At 48.1% G+C, this 24,840-nt stretch overlaps 1 protein-coding gene across 1 annotated transcript in view; it reads left to right on the top strand.

Moving 5' to 3' along the window:
- The first annotated feature begins 5,298 nt into the window (after positions 1 to 5,298).
- The window catches only part of LOC138798939 (oocyte zinc finger protein XlCOF8.4-like), a 346,556-nt gene continuing 327,014 nt past the window's right edge, over positions 5,299 to 24,840 (top strand). The window contains exons 1-2 of the mRNA XM_069979565.1: positions 5,299 to 5,372; positions 12,069 to 12,249. Coding sequence (XP_069835666.1) covers positions 12,190 to 12,249 — 60 coding nt within the window. The 5' untranslated portion in view covers positions 5,299 to 5,372; positions 12,069 to 12,189. The remainder of the gene's footprint in view (positions 5,373 to 12,068; positions 12,250 to 24,840) is intronic.

The raw sequence follows: 24,840 nt of genomic DNA, 5'->3' as shown, positions 1-24,840 counted from the left end.
CCTGTAACGTATATAAAGGTTTCCATCATGTCCTCCCTTTCCCTTCTTCCTCCTGTAATATATATAAAGGTTTCCATCATGTCCTCCCTTTCCCTTCTTCCTCCTGTAACATATATAAAGGTTTCCATCATGTCCTCCCTTTCCCTTCTTCCTCCTGTAACATATATAAAGGTTTCCATCATGTCCTCCCTTTCCCTTCTTCCCCCTGTAACATATATAAAGGTTTCCATCATGTCCTCCCTTTCCCTTCTTCCTCCTGTAACATATATAAAGGTTTCCATCATGTCCCCTCCTTTCCCTTCTTCCTCCTGTAACATATATAAAGGTTTCCATGTCCTCCCTTTCCCTTCTTCCTCCTGTAACATATATAAAGGTTTCCATCATGTCCCCCTTTCCCTTCTTCCTCCTGTAACGTATATAAAGGTTTCCATCATGTTCTCCCTTTCCCTTCTTCCTCCTGTAACATATATAAAGGTTTCCATCATGTCCTCCCTTTCCCTTCTTCCTCCTGTAACATATATAAAGGTCTCCATCATGTCCTCCCTTTCCCTTCTTCCCCCTGTAACATATATAAAGGTTTCCATCATGTCCCCCCTTTCCCTTCTTCCTCCTGTAACATATATAAAGGTTTCCATCATGTCCCTCCTGACCCTTCTTCCCTCCTGTAACATATATAAAGGTTTCCATCATGTCCTCCCTTTCCCTTCTTCCCTCCTGTAACATATATAAAGGTTTCCATCATGTCCTCCCTTTCCCTTCTTCCTCCTGTAACATATATAAAGGTTTCCATCATGTCCTCCCTTTCCCTTCTTCCCTCCTGTAACATATATAAAGGTTTCCATCATGTCCTCCCTTTCCCTTCTTCCCCCTGTAACATATATAAAGGTTTCCATCATGTCCCCCCTTTCCCTTCTTCCTCCTGTAACATATATAAAGGTTTCCATCATGTCCTCCCTTTCCCTTCTTCCCTCCTGTAACATATATAAAGGTTTCCATCATGTCCTCCCTTTCCCTTCTTCCTCCTGTAACATATATAAAGGTTTCCATCATGTCATTCCTTTCCCTTCTTCCTCCTGTAACATATATAAAGGTTTCCATCATGTCCTCCCTTTCCCTTCTTCCCCCTGTAACATATATAAAGGTTTCCATCATGTCCTCCCTTTCCCTTCTTCCTCCTGTAACATATATAAAGGTTTTCATCATGTCCCTTATTTCCCTTCTTCTTCCTGTAACATATATAAAGGTTTCCATCATGTCCCCCCTTTCCCTTCTTCCTCCTGTAACATATATAAAGGTTTCCATCATGTCCTCCCTTTCCCTTCTTCCTCCTATAACATATATAAAGGTTTTCATCATGTCCCTTATTTCCCTTCTTCCCTCCTGTAACATATATAAAGGTTTCCATCATGTCCTCCCTTTCCCTTCCTCCCCCTGTAACATATATAAAGGTTTCCATCATGTCCCCCTTTCCCTTCTTCCCTCCTGTAACATATATAAAGGTTTCCATCATGTCCTCCTTTCCCTTCTTCCTCCTGTAACATATATAAAGGTTCCATCATGTCCTCCCTTTCCCTTCTTCCCCCTGTAACATATATAAAGGTTTCCATCATGTCCTCCCTTTCTCTTCTTCCCCCTGTAACATATATAAAGGTTTCCATCATGTCCCCCCTTTCCCTTCTTCCTCCTGTAACATATATAAAGGTTTCCATCATGTCCCCCTTTCCCTTCTTACTCCTGTAACATATATAAAGGTTTCCATCATGTCCTCCTTTCCCTTCTTCCTCCTGTAACATATATAAAGGTTCCATCATATCCTCCCTTTCCCTTCTTCCTCCTGTAACATATATAAAGGTTTCCATCATGTCCTCCCTTTCCCTTCTTCCTCCTGTAACATATATAAAGGTTTCCATCATGTCCTCCCTTTCCCTTCTTCCCTCTGTATAACATATATAAAGGTTTCCATCATGTCCCTCCTTTCCCTTCCTCCCCCCTGTAACACTTTGGCGCTTTTAGCAAAATTCGCCCTGTAGTTCAAATTACCTAGAAACGGCCCTGACTGAGAGGTCACATGAGGGGATTATATACCAGTATATACCAGTCACACCTCACTGTATTATACTGGTGGTATACTGAGGGCCCACATGAGGGATTATATACCAGTATATACCAGTCACACCTCACTGTATTATACTGGTGTATACTGAGGGGATTATATACCAGTATATACCAGTCACACCTCACTGTATTATACTGGTGTATACTGAGGGCCACATGAGGGGATTATATACCAGTATATACCAGTCACACCTCACTGTATTATACTGGTGTATACTGAGGGGCCACATGAGGGATTATATACCAGTATATACCAGTCACACCTCACTGTATTACACTGGTGTATACTGAGGGGCCACATGAGGGATTATATACCAGTATATACCAGTCACACTTCACTGTATTATACTGGTGTATACTGAGGGGCCACATGAGGGATTATATACCAGTATATACCAGTCACACCTCACTGTATTATACTGGTGGTATACTGAGGGGCCACATGAGGGGATTATATACCAGTATATACCAGTCACACCTCACTGTATTATACTGGTGTATACTGAGGGGCCACATGAGGGGATTATATACCAGTATATACCAGTCAGACCTCACTGTATTATACTGGTGTATACTGAGGGGCCACATGAGGGGGTTATATACCAGTATATACCAGTCACACCTCACTGTATTATACTGGTGTATACTGAGGGGCCACATGAGGGATTATATACCAGTATATACCAGTCACACCTCACTGTATTATACTGGTGTATACTGAGGGGATTATATACCAGTATATACCAGTCACACCTCACTGTATTATACTGGTGGTATACTGAGGGCCACATGAGGGGATTATATACCAGTATATACCAGTCACACCTCACTGTATTATACTGGTGGTATACTGAGGGGCCACATGAGGGGATTATATACCAGTATATACCAGTCACACCTCACTGTATTATACTGGTGGTATACTGAGGGGCCACATGAGGGATTATATACCAGTATATACCAGTCACACCTCACTGTATTATACTGGTGTATACTGAGGAGCCACATGAGGGATTATATACCAGTATATACCAGTCACACCTCACACTGTATTATACTGGTGTATACTGAGGGGCCACATGAGGGGGATTATATACCAGTATATACCAGTCACACCTCACTGTATTATACTGGTGGTATACTGAGGGGCCACATGAGGGATTATATACCAGTATATACCAGTCACACCTCACTGTATTATACTGGTGTATACTGAGGGGCCACATGAGGGATTATATACCAGTATATACCAGTCACACCTCACTGTATTATACTGGTGGTATACTGAGGGGCCACATGAGGGAATTATATACCAGTATATACCAGTCACACCTCACTGTATTATACTGGTGTATACTGAGGAGCCACATGAGGGGATTATATACCAGTATATACCAGTCACACCTCACTGTATTATACTGGTGTATACTGAGGGGATTATATACCAGTATATACCAGTCACACCTCACTGTATTATACTGGTGTATACTGAGGGGCCACATGAGGGGATTATATACCAGTATATACCAGTCACACCTCACTGTATTATACTGGTGTATACTGAGAGCCCACATGAGGGGATTATATACCAGTATATACCAGTCACACCTCACTGTATTATACTGGTGTATACTAAGGGGCCACATGAGGGATTATATACCAGTATATACCAGTCACACCTCACTGTATTATACTGGTGTATACTGAGGGGCCACATGCAGGGGCGTGGCTGTGTGTGACACCCGTGCAGGGGCGTGGCTGTGTGTGACACCCGTGCAGGGGCGTGGCTGTGGGTGATACCCGTGCAGGGGCGTGGCTGTGTGTGACACCCGTGCAGGGGCGTGGCTGTGTGTGATACCCGTGCAGGGGTGTGGCTGTGGGTGATACCCGTGCAGGGGCGTGGCTGTGTGTGACACCCGTGCAGGGGCGTGGCTGTGGGTGATACCCGTGCAGGGGCGTGGCTGTGTGTGATACCCGTGCAGGGGCGTGGCTGTGGGTGATACCCCTGCAGGGGCGTGGCTGTGGGTGATACCCCTGCAGGGGCGTGGCTGTGGGTGATACCCGTGCAGGGGCGTGGTTGTGTGTGACACCCGTGCAGGGGCGTGGCTGTGTGTGATATCCGTGCAGGGGCGTGGCTGTGTGTGACACCCGTGCAGGGGCGTGGCTGTGTGTGATACCCGTGCAGGGGCGTGGCTGTGGGTGATACCCCTGCAGGGGCGTGGCTGTGTGTGACACCCGTGCAGGGGCGTGGCTGTGTGACACCCGTGCAGGGGCGTGGCTGTGTGACACCCGTGCAGGGGCGTGGCTGTGTGTGATACCCGTGCAGGGGCGTGGCTGTGGGTGATACCCCTGCAGGGGCGTGGCTGTGTGTGATACCCGTGCAGGGGCGTGGCTGTGTGACACCCGTGCAGGGGCGTGGCTGTGTGTGACACCCGTGCAGGGGCGTGGCTGTGTGTGACACCCGTGCAGGGGCGTGGCTGTGGGTGATACCCTTGCAGGGGCGTGGCTGTGTGTGACACCCGTGCAGGGGCGTGGCTGTGTGTGATACCCGTGCAGGGGCGTGGCTGTGGGTGATACCCGTGCAGGGGCGTGGCTGTGTGTGACACCCGTGCAGGGGCGTGGCTGTGGGTGATACCCGTGCAGGGGCGTGGCTGTTGTGACACCCGTGCAGGGGCGTGGCTGTGGGTGATACCCGTGCAGGGGCGTGGCTGTGTGTGATACCCGTGCAGGAGCGTGGCTGTGTGTGACACCCGTGCAGGGGCGTGGCTGTGTGTGACACCCGTGCAGGGGCGTGGCTGTGACACCTGCAGGGGCGGCACAGGACACTACCCTGCAGTAACACTCACTATGATATCCAGGATTAGAGAAAGGGAGCTGCCCCGTCTCCAGGCTGTGTGCGGTATTACATCTCAGCTCCATTCACATCAATAGAACAGGGAGAGAAGTTTCAAAATAATCCTTTTAATGACGCCACATACTGTATGACATCACCGCTCTGATCCTAGCGATAGAGATTATTGTATGACACCACTCATCACTATGACGTCATCGCGCACATCGCCCGCTAAGCTAACGCCACACCCAGACCCCTCCCACCACTGACCCTGCACGAGTCCCGGATGTTGTGATACACAAGAAGTATGGTTGGGGGCGGGCGCACCTGGAACGCATATCCCGGAAGTTTGGTGGAACGCAAGCTGGGTGCTTCCGGTGAACAACTTCCGGTTCAGGTTTATAAGAAGCAGAGGAGTATGGGGGTGAGTCCCGGTATATAAGAGCTGCAGCGTCTTGTATAGAGAGAATATACCCTGTATTATCTGTACTGGCCTCATAGACAGTGTGCACCCAGTATTAGCCGTGCTTTCCTTGTATTCTACGTAGGGCTTCTCTATGATGGCTAAGCTGTGCTTATATACAGTATCTTCCCCTGATATCATCAATACTATCCCTATATACAGTGTATCCCCCCTATACTATCCCTATATACAGTGTATACCCCTATACTATCCTTATATACAGTGTATCCCCCCTATACTATCCCTATATACAGTGTATACCCCTATACTATCCTTATATACAGTGTATCCCCCCTATACTATCCCTATATACAGTGTATACTCCCTATACTATCCCTATATACAGTGTATCCCCCTATACTATCCTTATATACAGTGTATTCCCCCTATACTATCCTTATATACAGTGTATCCCCCCTATACTATCCCTATATACAGTGTATACTCCCTATACTATCCTTATATACAGTGTATCCCCCTATACTATCCCTATATACAGTGTATACCCCTATACTATCCTTATATACAGTGTATCCCCCCTATACTATCCCTATATACAGTGTATCCCCCCTATACTATCCCTATATACAGTGTATCCCCCTATACTATCCCTATATACAGTGTATCCCCCTATACTATCCCTATATACAGTGTATCCCCCTATACTATCCCTATATACAGTGTATCCCCCCTATACTATCCCTATATACAGTGTATCCCCCTATACTATCCCTATATACAGTGTATCCCCCTATACTATCCCTATATACAGTGTATCCCCCTATACTATCCCTATATACAGTGTATCCCCCTATACTATCCCTATATACAGTGTATCCCCCCTATACTATCCTTATATATAGTGTATACTCCCTATACTATCCCTATATACAGTGTATACTCCCTATACTATCCCTATATACAGTGTATCCCCCTATACTATCCCTATATACAGTGTATCCCCCTATACTATCCTTATATACAGTGTATCCCCCCTATACTATCCTTATATACAGTGTATCCCCCCTATACTATCCCTATATACAGTGTATACTCCCTATACTATCCCTATATACAGTGTATCCCCCTATACTATCCCTATATACAGTGTATCCCCCTATACTATCCCTATATACAGTGTATCCCCCTATACTATCCCTATATACAGTGTATCCCCCCTATACTATCCATATATACTGTGTATACTCCCTATACTATCCCTATATACAGTGTATACTCCCTATACTATCCCTATATACAGTGTATCCCCCCTATACTATCCCTATATACAGTGTATACTCCCTATACTATCCCTATATACAGTGTATCCCCCTATACTATCCCTATATACAGTGTATCCCCCTATACTATCCCTATATACAGTGTATCCCCCCTATACTATCCCTATATACAGTGTATCCCCCTATACTATCCTTATATACAGTGTATCCCCCCTATACTATCCCTATATACAGTGTATCCCCCTATACTATCCCTATATACAGTGTATCCCCCTATACTATCCCTATATACAGTGTATCCCCCCTATTCTATCCTTATATACAGTGTATCCCCCTATACTATCCCTATATACAGTGTATCCCCCTATACTATCCCTATATACTGTGTATGTTCCCTATACTATCCCTATATACAGTGTATCCCCCTATACTATCCTTATATACAGTGTATACTCCCTATACTATCCTTATATACAGTGTATTCCCCCTATACTATCCCTATATACAGTGTATCCCCCTATACTATCCCTATATACAGTGTATCCCCCTATACTATCCCTGTATACAGTGTATCCCCCCTATACTATCCATATATACTGTGTATGTTCCCTATACTATCCCTATACACAGTGTATGTTCCCTATACTATCCCTATATACAGTGTATCCCCCTATACTATCCCTATATACAGTGTATCCCCCTATACTATCCTTATATACAGTGTATCCCGCCTATACTATCCCTATTTACAGTGTATCCCCCCTATACTATCCTTATATACAGTGTATCCCCCTATACTATCCCTATATACAGTGTATCCCCCCTATACTATCCCTATATACAGTGTATCCCCTATACTATCCCTATATACAGTGTATGCTCCTTATACTATCCCTATATACAGTGTATCCCCCTATACTATCCCTATATACAGTGTATCCCCCCTATACTATCCATATATACTGTGTATGTTCCCTATACTATCCCTATATACAGTGTATCCCCCTATACTATCCCTATATACAGTGTATACTCCCTATACTATCCCTATATACAGTGTATCCCCCCTATACTATCCCTATATACAGTGTATCCCCCTATACTATCCCTATATACAGTGTATCCCCCTATACTATCCATATATACAGTGTATCCCCCCTATACTATCCCTATTTACAGTGTATCCCCCCTATACTATTCCTATATACAGTGTATCCCCCCTATACTAACCCTATATACAGTGTATCCCCCCTATTCTAACCCTATATACAGTGTATCCCCCCTATTCTATCCCTATATACAGTGTATCCCCTATACTATCCCTATATACAGTGTATCCCCCCTATACTATCCATATATACTGTGTATGTTCCCTATACTATCCCTGTATACAGTGTATCCCCCCTATACTATCCCTATATACAGTGTATCCCCTATACTATCCCTATATACAGTGTATGCTCCTTATACTATCCCTATATACAGTGTATCCCCCTATACTATCCCTATATACAGTGTATGCTCCTTATACTATCCCTATATACAGTGTATCCCCCCTATACTATCCCTATATACAGTGTATCCCCTATACTATCCCTATATACTGTGTATCCCCCCTATACTATCCCTATATACAGTGTATCCCCCTATACTATCCCTATATACAGTGTATCCCCCTATACTATCCCTATATACAGTGTATACTCCCTATACTATCCCTATATACAGTGTATCCCCCCTATACTATCCCTATATACAGTGTATCCCCCTATACTATCCCTATATACAGTGTATCCCCCTATACTATCCCTATATACAGTGTATACTCCCTATACTATCCCTATATACAGTGTATCCTCCCTATACTATCCCTATATACAGTGTATCCCCCTATACTATCCCTATATACAGTGTATCCCCCTATACTATCCCTATATACAGTGTATCCCCCCTATACTATCCCTATATACAGTGTATCCCCCTATACTATCCCTATATACAGTGTATCCCCCTATACTATCCCTATATACAGTGTATACTCCCTATACTATCCCTATATACAGTGTATCCCCCCTATACTATCCCTATATACAGTGTATCCCCCTATACTATCCCTATATACAGTGTATCCCCCTATACTATCCCTATATACAGTGTATCCCCCTATACTATCCCTATATACAGTGTATACTCCCTATACTATCCCTATATACAGTGTATCCCCCCTATACTATCCCTATATACAGTGTATACTCCCTATACTATCCCTATATACAGTGTATACTCCCTATACTATCCCTATATACAGTGTATCCCCCTATACTATCCCTATATACAGTGTATCCCCCTATACTATCCCTATATACAGTGTATACTCCCTATACTATCCCTATATACAGTGTATCCCCCCTATACTATCCCTATATACAGTGTATCCCCCTATACTATCCATATATACAGTGTATCCCCCCTATACTATCCCTATTTACAGTGTATCCCCCCTATACTATCCCTATATACAGTGTATCCCCCCTATACTAACCCTATATACAGTGTATACTCCCTATACTATCCTTATATACAGTGTATACTCCCTATACTATCCCTATATACAGTGTATCCCCCCTATACTATCCCTATATACAGTGTATACTCCCTATACTATCCTTATATACAGTGTATCCCCCTATACTATCCCTATATACAGTGTATCCCCCTATACTATCCCTATATACAGTGTATCCCCCCTATACTATCCCTATATACAGTGTATCCCCCCTATACTATCCCTATATACAGTGTATCCCCCCTATACTATCCCTATATACAGTGTATCCCCCTATACTATCCCTATATACAGTGTATCCCCCTATACTATCCCTATATACAGTGTATACTCCCTATACTATCCTTATATACAGTGTATTCCCCCTATACTATCCCTATATACAGTGTATCCCCCCTATACTATCCTTATATACAGTGTATACTCCCTATACTATCCCTATATACAGTGTATGCTCCTTATACTATCCCTATATACAGTGTATGCTCCTTATACTATCCCTATATACAGTGTATGCTCCTTATACTATCCCTATATACAGTGTATCCCCCCTGTGTATCCCTGAGCTGTAATGCTCGGTTGCGGGGTGAGCTGTGATGCTCGGTTGCGGGGTGAGCGGTGATGCTCGTTGGTTGCGGGGTGAGCTTTGATGCTCGTTGGTTGCGGGGTGAGCGGTGATGCTCGTTGGTTGCGGGGTGAGCGGTGATGCTCGTTGGTTGCGGGGTGAGCGGTGATGCTCGTTGGTTGCGGGGTGAGCGGTGATGCTCGTTGGTTGCGGGGTGAGCGGTGATGCTCGTTGGTTGCGGGGTGAGCTGTGATGCTTGTTAGTTGCGGGGTGAGCTGTGATGCTCGGTTGCGGGGTGAGCGGTGATGCTCGTTGGTTGCGGGGTGAGCGGTGATGCTCGTTGGTTGCGGGGTGAGCTGTGATGCTTGTTGGTTTCCAGGGTGAGCGGTGATGCTCGTTGGTTGCGGGGTGAGCGGTGACGCTCGTTGGTTGCGGGGTGAGCGGTGAGGCTCGTTGGTTGCGGGGTGAGCGGTGATGCTCGTTGGTTGCGGGGTGAGCTGTGATGCTCGTTGGTTGCGGGGTGAGCGGTGATGCTCGTTGTTCGCGGGGTGAGCGGTGATGCTCGTTGTTCGCGGGTTGAGCTGTGATGCTCGTTGGTTGCGGGGTGAGCGGTGATGCTTGTTGGTTGCGGGGTGAGCTTTGATGCTTGTTGGTTGCGGGGTGAGCGGTGATGCTCGTTGGTTGCGGGGTGAGCTTTGATGCTTGTTGGTTGCGGGGTGAGCTTTGATGCTTATTGGTTGCGGGGTGAGCGGTGATGCTCGTTGGTTGCGGGGTGAGCGGTGATGCTCGTTGGTTGCGGGGTGAGCTGTGATGCTCGTTGGTTGCGGGGTGAGCTGTGATGCTCGTTGGTTGCGGGGTGAGCGGTGATGCTCGTTGGTTGCGGTTGGTTGCGGGGTGAGCGGTGATGCTCGTTGTTCGCGGGGTGAGCGGTGACGCTCGTTGGTTGCGGGGTGAGCGGTGACGCTCGTTGGTTGCGGGGTGAGCGGTGATGCTCGTTGGTTGTGCGGTGAGCGGTGATGCTCGTTGGTTGCGGGGTGAGCGGTGATGCTCGTTGGTTGCGGGGTGAGCTGTGATGCTCGTTGGTTGCGGGGTGAGCTGTGATGCTCGTTGGTTGCGGGGTGAGCTGTGATGCTCGTTGGTTGCGGGGTGAGCGGTGATGCTCGTTGGTTGCGGGGTGAGCTGTGATGCTCGTTGGTTGCGGGGTGAGCTGTGATGCTCGTTGGTTGCGGGGTGAGCGGTGATGCTCGTTGTTCGCGGGGTGAGCGGTGATGCTCGTTGTTCGCGGGTTGAGCTGTGATGCTCGTTGGTTGCGGGGTGAGCGGTGATGCTCGTTGGTTGCGGGGTGAGCTTTGATGCTCGTTGGTTGCGGGGTGAGTGGTGATGCTCGTTGGTTGCGGGGTGAGTGGTGATGCTCGTTGGTTGCGGGGTGAGCGGTGATGCTCGTTGGTTGCGGGGTGAGCGGTGACGCTCGTTGGTTGCGGGGTGAGCGGTGATGCTCGTTGTTCGCGGGGTGAGCGGTGACGCTCGTTGGTTGCGGGGTGAGCGGTGATGCTCGTTGGTTGCGGGGTGAGCTGTGATGCTCGTTGGTTGCGGGGTGAGCTGTGATGCTCGTTGGTTGCGGGGTGAGCTGTGATGCTCGTTGGTTGCGGGGTGAGCGGTGACGCTCGTTGGTTGCGGGGTGAGCGGTGATGCTCGTTGGTTGCGGGGTGAGCGGTGACGCTCGTTGGTTGCGGGGTGAGCGGTGACGCTCGTTGGTTGCGGGGTGAGCGGTGACGCTCGTTGGTTGCGGGGTGAGCGGTGACGCTCGTTGGTTGCGGGGTGAGCGGTGACGCTCGTTGGTTGCGGGGTGAGCGGTGACGCTCGTTGGTTGCGGGGTGAGCGGTGATGCTCGTTGGTTGCGGGGTGAGCGGTGACGCTCGTTGGTTGCGGGGTGAGCGGTGACGCTCGTTGGTTGCGGGGTGAGCGGTGACGCTCGTTGGTTGCGGGGTGAGCTGTGATGCTCGTTGGTTGCGGGGTGAGCGGTGATGCTCGTTGGTTGCGGGGTGAGCGGTGATGCTCGTTGGTTGCGGGGTGAGCGGTGATGCTCGTTGGTTGCGGAGTGAGCGGTGACGCTCGTTGGTTGCGGGGTGAGCGGTGACGCTCGTTGGTTGCGGGGTGAGCGGTGATGCTCGTTGCTTATAAGGCTAGATGTAACAGGAGGGGCCACGTCTCTGTTTGGAGGTAGTGGGGATGATGCTGTTAGTGATGTCAGGGCGTCCTCACTATTCTGATGTTTATTTTTTCAGGTTTTAACAATACAAAAATGTGTCCAGATGTAGAAACCGATAATGGTAAAGAAACATTATAGACAAGACGTGATCAATCACCGCAGGATCATCAATACCGAGATCAGGAGCCGGAACAACGATGGATAATGAGAGGATCCTAAACCTCACGCTGGAGATCATCTACCTGCTGACCGGAGAGGTGAGGGGGATTCTGGGGGATGGGTCACATGACCTCCCTCTTATCTCTATTACTAATACAGGAGGCGGGGGAGGTGAGGGGGATTCTGGGGGATGGGTCACATGACCTCCCTCTCATCTCTATTACTAATACAGGAGGGGGGGAGGTGAGGGGGATTCTGGGGGATGGGTCACATGACCTCCCTCCTATCTCTATTACTAATACAGGAGGGGGGGGGGGGTAAGGGGGATTCTGGGTAATGTGTCACATGACCTCCCTCCTATCTCTAGTAATAATACAGGAGGGGGGAGAGGTGAGGGGGATTCTGGGGGATGGGTCACATGACCTCCCTCCTTTCTCTAGTAATAATACAGGAGGGGGGAGAGGTGAGGGGGATTCTGGGGGATGGGTCACATGACCTCCCTCTATCTCTATTACTAATACAGGAGGGGGGGGGGAGGTGAGGGGGGATTCTGGGGGATGGGTCACATGACCTCCCTCCTATCTCTATTACTAATACAGGAGGGGGGGGGAGGTGAGGGGGGATTCTGGGGGATGGGTCACATAATATCACTGCTATCTCTATTAGTATTACAGCACATTAGCTGTGGTGTTTACATCAATTTTGTTATTCCTGGTATTAGGAGAGTCCGGTGCTCCCAGCCATCCTGTGTGTCCCCTTCCTGTGTGTCCCCTTCCCGTGTGTCCCCTTCCCGTGTGTCCCCTTCCCGTGTGTCCCCGTCCCGTGTGTCCCCGTCCCGTGTGTCCCCGTCCCGTGTGTCCCCTTCCCGTGTGTCCCCTTCCCGTGTGTCCCCTTCCCGTGTGTCCCCGTCCCGTGTGTCCCCTTCCCGTGTGTCCCCTTCCCGTGTGTCCCCTTCCCGTGTGTCCCCGTCCCGTGTGTCCCCTTCCCGTGTGTCCCCTTCCCGTGTGTCCCCTTCCCGTGTGTCCCCTTCCCGTGTGTCCCCGTCCCGTGTGTCCCCGTCCCGTGTGTCCCCTTCCCGTGTGTCCCCTTCCCGTGTGTCCCCTTCCCGTGTGTCCCCTTCCCGTGTGTCCCCGTCCCGTGTGTCCCCGTCCCGTGTGTCCCCTTCCCGTGTGTCCCCTTCCCGTGTGTCCCCGTCCCGTGTGTCCCCTTCCCGTGTGTCCCCTTCCCGTGTGTCCCCGTCCTGTGTGTTCCCTTCCTGTGTGTCCCCTTCCCGTGTGTCCCCTTCCCGTGTGTCCCCGTCCTGTGTGTTCCCTTCCTGTGTGTCCCCGTCCCGTGTGTCCCCTTCCCGTGTGTCCCCTTCCCGTGTGTCCCCGTCCCGTGTGTCCCCTTCCCGTGTGTCCCCTTCCCGTGTGTCCCCTTCCCGTGTGTCCCCGTCCTATGTGTCCCCTTCCCGTGTGTCCCCTTCCCGTGTGTCCCCGTCCCGTGTGTCCCCGTCCCGTGTGTCCCCTTCCCGTGTGTCCCCGTCCTGTGTGTCCCCTTCCTGTGTGTCCCCGTCCTGTGTGTCCCCGTCCCGTGTGTCCCCTTCCCGTGTGTCCCCGTCACGTGTGTCCCCTTCCCGTGTGTCCCCTTCCCGTGTGTCCCCGTCCTGTGTGTCCCCGTCCTGTGTGTCCCCTTCCCGTGTGTCCCCGTCCTGTGTGTCCCCTTCCCGTGTGTCCCCGTCCTGTCTGCAGCTCTGATAACATCACAGGGAATAGAATTATCCCATCTCCCATCTGCAGGGTAGAGGTTTCCATATCTCCTGGTGATGCTGACACCTCCTGCCTCTCCAAATGCTGGAGATCACCCCCTGCCGTGTCCTGATAGCTGAGGGTCTAGTCTAGGGGCCTGGAAACCAGAGAAGATGGCTGCCTAACCCCAGATATAAGGAGGGGAAGATGGCTGCCTAACCCCAGATATAAGGAGGGGAAGATGGCTGCCTAACCCCAGATATAAGGAAGGAAGATGGCTGCCTAACCCCAGATATAAGGAGGGGAAGATGGCTGCCTAACCCCAGATATAAGGAGGGGAAGATGGCTGCCTAACCCCAGATATAAGGAGGGGAAGATGGCTGCCTACCCCCGGATATAAGGAGGGAAGACGGCTGCCTACCCCCAGATATAAGGAGGGGAAGATGGCTGCCTACCTCCAGATATAAGGAGGGGAAGATGGCCGCCTACCCCCAGATATAAGGAGGGGAAGATGGCTGCCTAACCCCAGATATAAGGAGGGGAAGATGGCCGCCTACCCCCAGATATAAGGAGGGGAAGATGGCTGCCTAACCCCAGATATAAGGAGGGGAAGATGGCTGCCTAACCCCAGATATAAGGAGGGGAAGATGGCTGCCTACCCCCGGATATAAGGAGGGAAGACGGCTGCCTAACCCCAGATATAAGGAGGGGAAGATGGCCGCCTACCCCCAGATATAAGGAGGGATAGATGGCCGCCTACCCCCAGATATAAGGAGGGGAAGATGGCTGCCTACCCCCGGATATAAGGAGGGAAGACGGCTGCCTACCCCCGAATATAAGGAGGGAAGATGGGCGCCTACCCCCGGATATAAGGAGGGAAGATGGCTGCCTACCCCCAGATATAAGGAAGGAAGATGGCCGCCTACCCCCGGATATAAGGAGGGAAGATGGCCGCCTACCCCCGGATATAAGGAGGGAAGATGGCTGCCTACCCCCGGATATAAGGAGGGAAGACGGCCGCCTACCCCCGAATATAAGGAGGGAAGATGGCTGCCTACCCCCGGATATAAGGAGGGAAGACGGCCGCCTACCCCCGAATATAAGGAGGGAAGATGGGCGCCTACCCCCGGATATAAGGAGGGAAGATGGCTGCCTACCCCCGGATATAAGAAGGGAAGATGGCAGCCTACCCTCGGATATAAAGAGGGAAGATGGCTGCCTACCCCCGGATATAAGAAAGGAAGATGGCTGCCTACCCCCGGATATAAGGAGGGAAGATGGCTGCCTACCCCCGGATATAAGGAAGGAAGATGGCTGCCTACCCCCGGATATAAGAAAGGAAGATGGCTGCCTACCCCCGGATATAAGGAAGGAAGATGGCTGCCTACCCCCGGATATAAGGAAGGAAGATGGCTGCCTACCCCCGGATATAAGGAAGGAAGATGGCTGCCTACCCCCGGATATAAGGAAGGAAGATGGCTGCCTACCCCCGGATATAAGGAGGGGAAGATGGCCGCCTACCCCCGGATATAAGGAAGGAAGATGGCTGCCTACCCCCGGATATAAGGAGGGAAAATGGCTGCCTACCCCCGGATAAAAGAAGGGAAGATGAGCCAGACAGTGGTAGTAGATCCTTTGTGGGACGCTGATGCTTAGGGCAGCTACCCAAGGAGAAGAAGCATCGGGAGCCGTACTACCATAGTGATCTATGAGAGAAGGACTGGGACCATTATCTGTTGGGATATTTGCTGTTTCTGGACGTTACCCAGGTTCCTGGATGTTTTTTTACCCTCTGGTGGAGTTTTGTATGGACCCTTTCAGCTGGCATCTACTCTGGATGTGCATGTTTATAAGACGTCTGAACAGAAGCATGATGGAGATTATAACACTGTAAAGCGAACTATCTTAGATTACCACACCAGACTCAAATCGCAGCTTGTTCCAAGACCTCCCATGCACCACGGGGGCATCGCTCATAGGATGTCCTAGGCGTATCGGAGATAGCTGGATGCACAGAATACCTTCACTGTGGGGAATATTGTACAGGCGTTCCTTAAAGTGTCCCTTCTGTTATAACTTTCAAAATCTAAATCAACAGTACATGTGAAACAAAGCAAGTTTGCAATTTACATTCACTTTTTTTTCAAGTTGTCATGCTGTAAAACAAAGCTATACCAGTCCCCTGAAGGCTGCTATATAACAGCTATACTTACTGTATCCAGGTCCAGTCTCCTGAAGGCAGCTATATAACAGCTATACTTACTGTATCCAGGTCCAGTCTCCTGGAGGCAGCTATATAACAACTATACTTATTGTATCCAGGTCCAGTCTCCTGGAGGCAGCTATATAACAGCTATACTTACTGTATCCAGGTCCAGTCTCCTAAAGGCAGCTATATAACAGCTATACTTACTGTATCCAGGTCCAGTCTCCTAAAGGCAGCTATATAACAGCTATACTTACTGTATCCAGGTCCAGTCTCCTGAAGGCTGCTATATAACAGCTATACTTACTGTATCCAGGTCCAGTCTCCTGACTGCTATATACCAGCTATACTTACTGTATCCAGGTCCAGTCTCCTGAAGGCTGCTATATAACAGCTATACTTACTGTATCCAGGTCCAGTCTCCTGAAGGCAGCTATATACCAGCTATACTTACTGTATCCAGGTCCAGTCTCCTGAAGGCAGCTATATACCAGCTATACTAACTGTATCCAGGTCCAGTCTCCTGAAGGCAGCTATATACCAGCTATACTTACTGTATCCAGGTCCAGTCTCCTGAAGGCTGCTATATATCAGCTATACTTACTGTATCCAGGTCCAGTCTCCTGAAGGCTGCTATATAACATCTATATTACTGTATCCAGGTCCAGTCTCCTGAAGGCAGCTATATAACAGCTATACTTACTGTATCCAGGTCCAGTCTCCTGAAGGCAGCTATATAACAGCTATACTTATTGTATCCAGGTCCAGTCTCCTGGAGGCAGCTATATAACAGCTTCTCTTACTGTATCCAGGTCCAGTCTCCTGCTATATAACAGCTATACTTACTTTATCCAGGTCCAGTCTCCTGAAGGCAGCTATATAACAGCTATACTTATTGTATCCAGGTCCAGTCTCCTGGAGGCAGCTATATAACAGCTTCTCTTACTGTATCCAGGTCCAGTCTCCTGCTATATAACAGCTATACTTACTGTATCCAGGTCCAGTCTCCTGCTATATAACAGCTATGCTTACTGTATCCAGGTCCAGTCTCCTGGAGGCAGCTATATAACAGCTATACTTACTGTATCCAGGTCCAGTCTCCTGAAGGCAGCTATATAACAGCTATACTTACTGTATCCAGGTCCAGTCTCCTGAAGGAAGCTATATAACAGCTATACTTACTGTTTCCAGGTCCAGTCTCCTAAAGGCAGCTATAAAACAGCTATACTTACTGTTTCCAGGTCCAGTCTCCTAAAGGCAGCTATATAACAGCTATACTTACTGTATCCAGGTCCAGTCTCCTGAAGGCTGCTATATAACAGCTATACTTACTGTATCCAGGTCCAGTGTCCTGAAGGCTGCTATATAACAGCTATACTTACTGTATCCAGGTCCAGTCTCCTGAAGGCTTCTATATAACAGCTATACTTACTGTATCCAGGTCCAGTCTCCTGAAGGCAGCTATATAACAGCTATACTTACTGTATCCAGGTCCAGTCTCCTGAAGGCTGCTATATAACAGCTATACTTACTGTATCCAGGTCCAGTCTCCTGAAGGCAGCTATATAACAGCTATACTTGCTGTATCCAGGTCCAGTCTCCTGAAGGCTGCTATATAACAGCTATACTTGCTGTATCCAGGTCCAGTCTCCTGAAGGCAGCTATATAACAGCTATACTTACTGTATCCAGGTCCAGTCTCCTGAAGGCAGCTATATAACAGCTGTACTTACTGTATCCAGGTCCAGTCTCCTGAAGGCAGCTATATAACAGCTGTTCTTACTGTATCCAGGTCCAGTGTCCTGAAGGCAGCTATATAACAGCTATACTTATTGTATCCAGGTCCAGTCTCCTGAGGGCAGCTATATAACAGCTGTACTTACTGTATCCAGGTCCAGTCTCCTGAAGGCTGCTATATATCAGCTATACTTACTGTATCCAGGTCCAGTCTCCTGAAGGCAGCTATATAACAGCTATACTTACTTTATCCCAGTCCAGTCTCCTGAAGGCAGCTATATAACAGCTGTACTTACTGTATCCAGGTCCAGTGTCCTGAAGGCTGCTATATAACAGCTATACTTACTGTATCCAGGTCCAGTGTCCTGAAGGCAGCTATATAACAGCTATACTTACTGTATCCAGGTCCAGTCTCCTGAAGGCAGCTATATAACAGCTGTACTTACTGTATCCAGGTCCAGTCTCCTGAAAGCAGCTATATAACAGCTATACTTACTGTATCCAGTCTGACTTGTACAGGAGTGTTACGGCTCAGTACATCCATCAATCACATGACAGCCTTCTCTGTGAGCGGTCAGATAACCTGGAGAAAAAAAAGAGTCAGAACACAGGACGTGACGCGTTTTCCGTGATAAAAAAAATCTATGTAAATTGATAAACTTACTTTCTATCACATCTACTGCTGATTTGGAAAGTTATAATGAAGGGACGTTTAAAGCCTGTAAGGACGCATGACGTACCGGTACACCAGTGGGTCCAGCGGCGATGTAAAGTCAGCTCTCTTCACAGCACGTGGACACCCCCCTGCTATACTGCGCTCTATGTAATGATCACAGATAACACTGATCCCTGCAATGCTATGGCCACAGACAGGCTGTATGTAATGATCACAGATAACACTGATCAGTGCTATGGCCACAGGCAGGCTGTATGTAATGATCACAGATAACACTGATCAGTGGTATGGCCACAGGCAGGCTGTATGTAATGATCACAGATAACACTGATCAGTGCTATGGCCACAGGCAGGCTGTATGTAATGATCACAGATAACACTGATCAGTGCTATGCTATGGCCACAGGCAGGCTGTATGTAATGATCACAGATAACACTGATCAGTGCTATGGCCACAGGCAGGCTGTATGTAATGATCACAGATAACACTGATCAGTGGTATGGCCACAGGCAGGCTGTATGTAATGATCACAGATAACACTGATCAGTGCTATGGCCACAGGCAGGCTGTATGTAATGATCACAGATAACACTGATCAGTGGTATGGCCACAGGCAGGCTGTATGTAATGATCACAGATAACACTGATCAGTGCTATGGCCACAGGCAGGCTGTATGTAATGATCACAGATAACACTGATCAGTGCTATGGCCACAGGCAGACTCTATGTAATGATCACAGATAACACTGATCAGTGTTATGGCCACAGGCAGGCTGTATGTAATGATCACAGATAACACTGATCAGTGCTATGCTATGGCCACAGACAGGCTGTATGTAATGATCACAGATAACACTGATCAGTGCTATGGCCACAGGCAGGCTGTATGTAATGATCACAGATAACACTGATCAGTGCTATGCTATGGCCACAGGCAGGCTGTATGTAATGATCACAGATAACACTGATCAGTGCTATGGCCACAGGCAGGCTGTATGTAATGATCACAGATAACACTGATCTATGCTATGGCCACAGGCAGGCTGTATGTAATGATCACAGATAACACTGATCAGTGCTATGGCCACAGGCAGGCTGTATGTAATGATCACAGATAACACTGATCAGTGCTATGGCCACAGGCAGGCTGTATGTAATGATCACAGATAACACTGATCTATGCTATGGCCACAGGCAGGCTGTATGTAATGATCACAGATAACACTGATCAGTGCTATGGCCACAGGCAGGCTGTATGTAATGATCACAGATAACACTGATCAGTGCTATGGCCACAGGCAGGCTGTATGTAATGATCACAGATAACACTGATCAGTGCTATGGCCACAGGCAGGCTCTATGTAATGATCACAGATAACACTGATCAGTGCTATGGCCACAGGCTCTATGTAATGATCACAGATAACACTGATCAGTGCTATGGCCACAGGCAGGCTGTATGTAATGATCACAGATAACACTGATCAGTGCTATGGCCACAGGCAGGCTGTATGTAATGATCACAGATAACACTGATCAGTGCTATGGCCACAGGCAGGCTGTATGTAATGATCACAGATAACACTGATCAGTGCTATGGCCACAGGCAGGCTCTATGTAATGATCACAGATAACACTGATCAGTGCTATGGCCACAGGCAGGCTGTATGTAATGATCACAGATAACACTGATCAGTGCTATGCTATGGCCACAGACAGGCTGTATGTAATGATCACAGATAACACTGATCAGTGCTATGGCCACAGGCTGTATGTAATGATCACAGATAACACTGATCAGTGCTATGGCCACAGGCAGGCTGTATGTAATGATCACAGATAACACTGATCAGTACTATGGCCACAGGCAGGCTGTATGTAATGATCACAGATAACACTGATCAGTGCTATGGCCACAGGCAGGCTGTATGTAATGATCACAGATAACACTGATCAGTGCGATGCTATGGCCACAGGCAGGCTCTATGTAATGATCACAGATAACACTGATCAGTGCTATGGCCACAGGCATACTCTATGCAGAGATCACAGATAACACTGATCAGTGCTATGGCCACAGGCAGGCTGTATGTAATGATCACAGATAACACTGATCAGTGCTATGGCCACAGGCAGGCTGTATGTAATGATCACAGATAACACTGATCAGTGCTATGGCCACAGGCAGGCTGTATGTAATGATCACAGATAACACTGATCAGTGCTATGGCCACAGGCAGGCTGTATGTAATGATCACAGATAACACTGATCAGTGCTATGGCCACAGGCAGGCTCTATGTAATGATCACAGATAACACTGATGTCAGGACTGGCAGGCGTAGACAAGACAAGAGACAGTGGGCCCTAGATCTGAACCCACCCACTGTCACCTGCCTACTTGCCTCGGTCGACCCTAAACGGTCGCGGACAACCACGGAGTCGGTCCCTACACTGAGTAGGTGAATACACAAAACGTAGACAGACAAACAAAACACAATGGAGGAGAGTCAACTAGCAGGGTCAAAACCAAACAGACAACGCAGTACAAAATCAGAAGGAGAGCGGATAGTCAGATGTCAGGCAAGAGGTCAGAACACGGGCAGAGCAATAGCAAGGGGATTAGGACAGGGAACGCTGGGAAAGGAGCAGGGAGCTGGGACTAGTGACAACTAATAGCCAGCGGGGAACTGAGGAGCTGACTGCTTAATATCCAGGATCAGAGACCAGGTCCAGCAGCTGATTGGAGCAGCCCTGATCCCAGCACCAAGCTCAGCTGAACAGACCTAGCAGTGCAGTAACCCCTACACTGCCAGAAGTCTGACAGGCCAGGCAGGTGTGGCTGAGAAGTGAAACACAATTCAGACACAAAACCAGTGCAACAGCAGACATAAACTCAGCGCTTCCTTGGCCGCCCGACATGGACTGAGGAGCGCAAAGTCACATTCCTAACAGTACCCCCCCTCTTATGAGGGGCCTCAGGACCCTCACCCAAAGGACCCGGCCTGGAAGGGTGACGCATGTGGTATAGTCTAACCAGACGAGGTGCATGCATGTCTTTGCTCGCCACCCAAGTCCGTTCTTCCGGACCAAATTCCTTCCAGTGTACAAGATATTGTAGAGAACTCTGGACCCAACGAGAATCCAGAATTCTCTCCACCTCGTACTCCAGTTCACCTTTGACGACCAAGGGAGCAGGGGAAGTAGACGGCAACACAGGGTTAACATATTTCTTTAACAGCGATTTATGAAAGACATCATGTATTTTCCAACTCTTAGGTAATTGTAACTGATAAGACACAGGGTTAATGATTTTCATAATTACATAAGGACCAATGTATTTTGGAGAAAGTTTACCAGACGGGGCTTTTAACCTTAAGTTTCTAGTAGAGAGCCATACCTTATCCCCCACCATATATTCTGGGCCAGATATACGTTTTTTATCAGATTGTTTTTTAAAACTTTCTTGGGCTTTAACCAGGTTCTGAAGAGCCTGGGCCCAAACTGTGCACAGTTTATTGTAGATTTTTTCAGCAGAAGGGTTAACAGATTCGGCAGCATGTACTGAAGAACATCTAGGATTAAACCCAAAATTACAAAAGAATGGCGACATCTTGAGGGATTGACTTTCTCGGTTATTAAGTGCAAACTCAGCTAGAGGCAAGTACTCTTTCCACTTGTCTTGTGACCCTGCAACAAAACATCTTAAAAATTGTTCCAGTGATTGGCTGACCCTCTCGGTTTGACCATTGGATTGCGGATTAAAGGCGGAGGAAAAAGACAAAGTTATACCTAAGCGACCACAGAATTCCTTCCAGAATTTCGATACGAATTGTACGCCCCTATCGGATACAATATTTTCAGGGACCCCATGCAGACGCAAGATATGGTTAATAAACAGGGAAGCTAGGGTACGAGCGTTAGGGAGTTTACTAAGAGGAATGAGGTGACACATCTTGGAAAATCTGTCAATGACGACCCAAATCACCGTTTTCCCCCTGGAAGGGGGCAAATCGGTGATGAAATCCATAGAGACATGAGTCCAAGGTCTCGCAGGCAGTGGTAAGGGTTGAAGCAGACCCTCGGGGAGTCTGCGAGGTACCTTGGACCTGGCACAGGTCTCACAGGCTTCTACAAACAACTTAGTATCCCGAGCCCACGAGGGCCACCAATAATGTCGTGATAACAGATACTGAGTGCCAGCTATGCCCGGATGACCTGCCAACACTGAGCAATGTGTCTCCTACAGTACTCTTAAACGAAGGTTAGGAGGAACAAAGAGCTTATTCTCAGGGGTGTTCTTAGGGGCCAGGGACTGAGACTCTACCACTTGGGCAGCAAGATCGGGCTGTAGAATGGCTACCACCACCCCGGGAGCTAAAATAGTCTGTGATTCCCCACTAGGGACATTGCTGGTCTCAAAGCTACGGGACAAGGCGTCAGCTCTTACGTTTTTGGAACCAGGTCTGAAAGTTATTTCAAAATCAAAACGTGTGAAGAAGAGAGCCCATCTAGCCTGGCGAGGAGTAATACGCTTGGCCTTGTCTAGATACACCAGATTTTTGTGATCAGTTAGGACCTTGATTTTGTGCTTAGCCCCCTCTAGAAAATGTCTCCATTCATCAAATGCCCATTTTATGGCATGGAGCTCTCGGTTGCCTTTGCAATAGGTCTGAGATTGGTGAGTGTCTCTGGACCCTGTGAAAGAACAGCTCCCACCCCCACCTCCGAGGCATCTACTTCTATCACAAAAGGTTTTTTGAAGTCAGGTTGAGTCAAGACCAGTGCCACCGAAAAACATCTTTTAAGCTTGTCAAATGGCTGAATGGCTTCAGGAGTCCAGTGTACCAAATCAGCCCCTTTCCTAGTTAGATCAGTTAGGGGTTTAGCAATTACAGAAAAACCTTTGATAAATTTTCTATAATAGTTAGCGAACCCCAAGAATCTTTGCAAAGCTTAAAGACAATTAGGGCGCTCCCATTTTTCAATAGCTGCCACTTTTAGAGGGTCCATACAAAAAGAATTGGGTGTGATTCTGTACCCCAAAAATGAAACCTCCTGAACGCCGAACAGGCACTTTGACAATTTTGCAAATAAATGATTTAGTCTTAAAATTTCCATAACCTTACGGACATGACAAATGTGTGAGGACCAGTCAGGAGAGAAAATCAATATGTCATCCAAATACACCACTACAAATCGTCCTAGGTATTCACGAAATACATCATTTACCAGGTGTTGAAAGACCGCGGGCGCTTTGCATAATCCGAAGGGCATAACAAGGTACTCGAAGTGCCCCTCGGGAGTATTAAAAGCGGTCTTCCACTCATCACCCTCTCTTATCCTGATCAGATTGTAGGCCCCCCGCAGGTCAGTTTTAGAGAATCACTTAGCCCCAACAATCTGATTAAACAAATCAGGAATAAGAGGAAGAGGGTGCTGGTTTTTCACTGTAATTTTATTTAGCTCACGATAGTCAATACAGGGGCGCAGGCCCCCATCTTTTTTCCCCACAAAGAAAAATCCCGCACCCCATAGGAGAAGAAGAAGGGTGAATGTGGCCTTTACGTAAACTATCTTTGATGTATTCACGCATTGCCTCTCTCTCAGGCCTAGACAAATTAAAAATTCTTCCCTTCGGATACCTGGACCCTGGAACCAAATCAACAGCACAATCATATGGGCGATGTGGCGGTAAGACATCTACTGCTTTTTCATCAAACACATCTGCAAAATCTGACAAAAACTCAGGGATCTCTCCTTCAACCGAAGAACAATCTGCAACATTCAGCGCAACACAATGCGAAGCACAGTTAGATCCCCATTTGATCAATTCCCTGGTGGACCAATGTTGGGTTGTGTTGTGCCAACCAAGGTAACCCCAGAATAATGTCTGAAGACAAATTGTCCATAACTAAAAATTCCAATGACTCAAAGTGAATTGAACCCACCCTTACATCAAGAGAGGGAGTTATATATTTCACCTTACCCTGAGCCAATGGGGTAAAATCCGCTCCAGTAATACTCAGCCGGCACTTAAGCTGAAGCGGACATACCCCAGAGAGGACCAGAACCCAGAATTAATAAAATTAGCAGATGCCCCAGAATCCACATGGGCAAACCCAGAAATACATTTTTCACCTAAAAATAGTGAAATGGGCACCATTAATTTATTTTTCATATCGAGCGGTACCTGTGCGCCTGAATGACCCCCTCGACAATCATTCAGGCGCTGGAGTTTTCCGGTGGTGATCTAGGTCTGGAGGTACATTCCTGTACACGATGTCCGGCCTTGCCACAGTATAGGCACAGATTGTGCTGTAGTCGATAGGCCCGTCGGGTCT

The sequence above is a fragment of the Dendropsophus ebraccatus genome, chromosome 8, assembly GCF_027789765.1.
Source record: "Dendropsophus ebraccatus isolate aDenEbr1 chromosome 8, aDenEbr1.pat, whole genome shotgun sequence".
NCBI classification, from domain to species: Eukaryota; Metazoa; Chordata; class Amphibia; order Anura; family Hylidae; genus Dendropsophus; species Dendropsophus ebraccatus.
The sequence above is the reverse complement of the archived record's forward strand: the minus strand, read 5'-3'. Positions and strand labels throughout refer to the sequence as shown.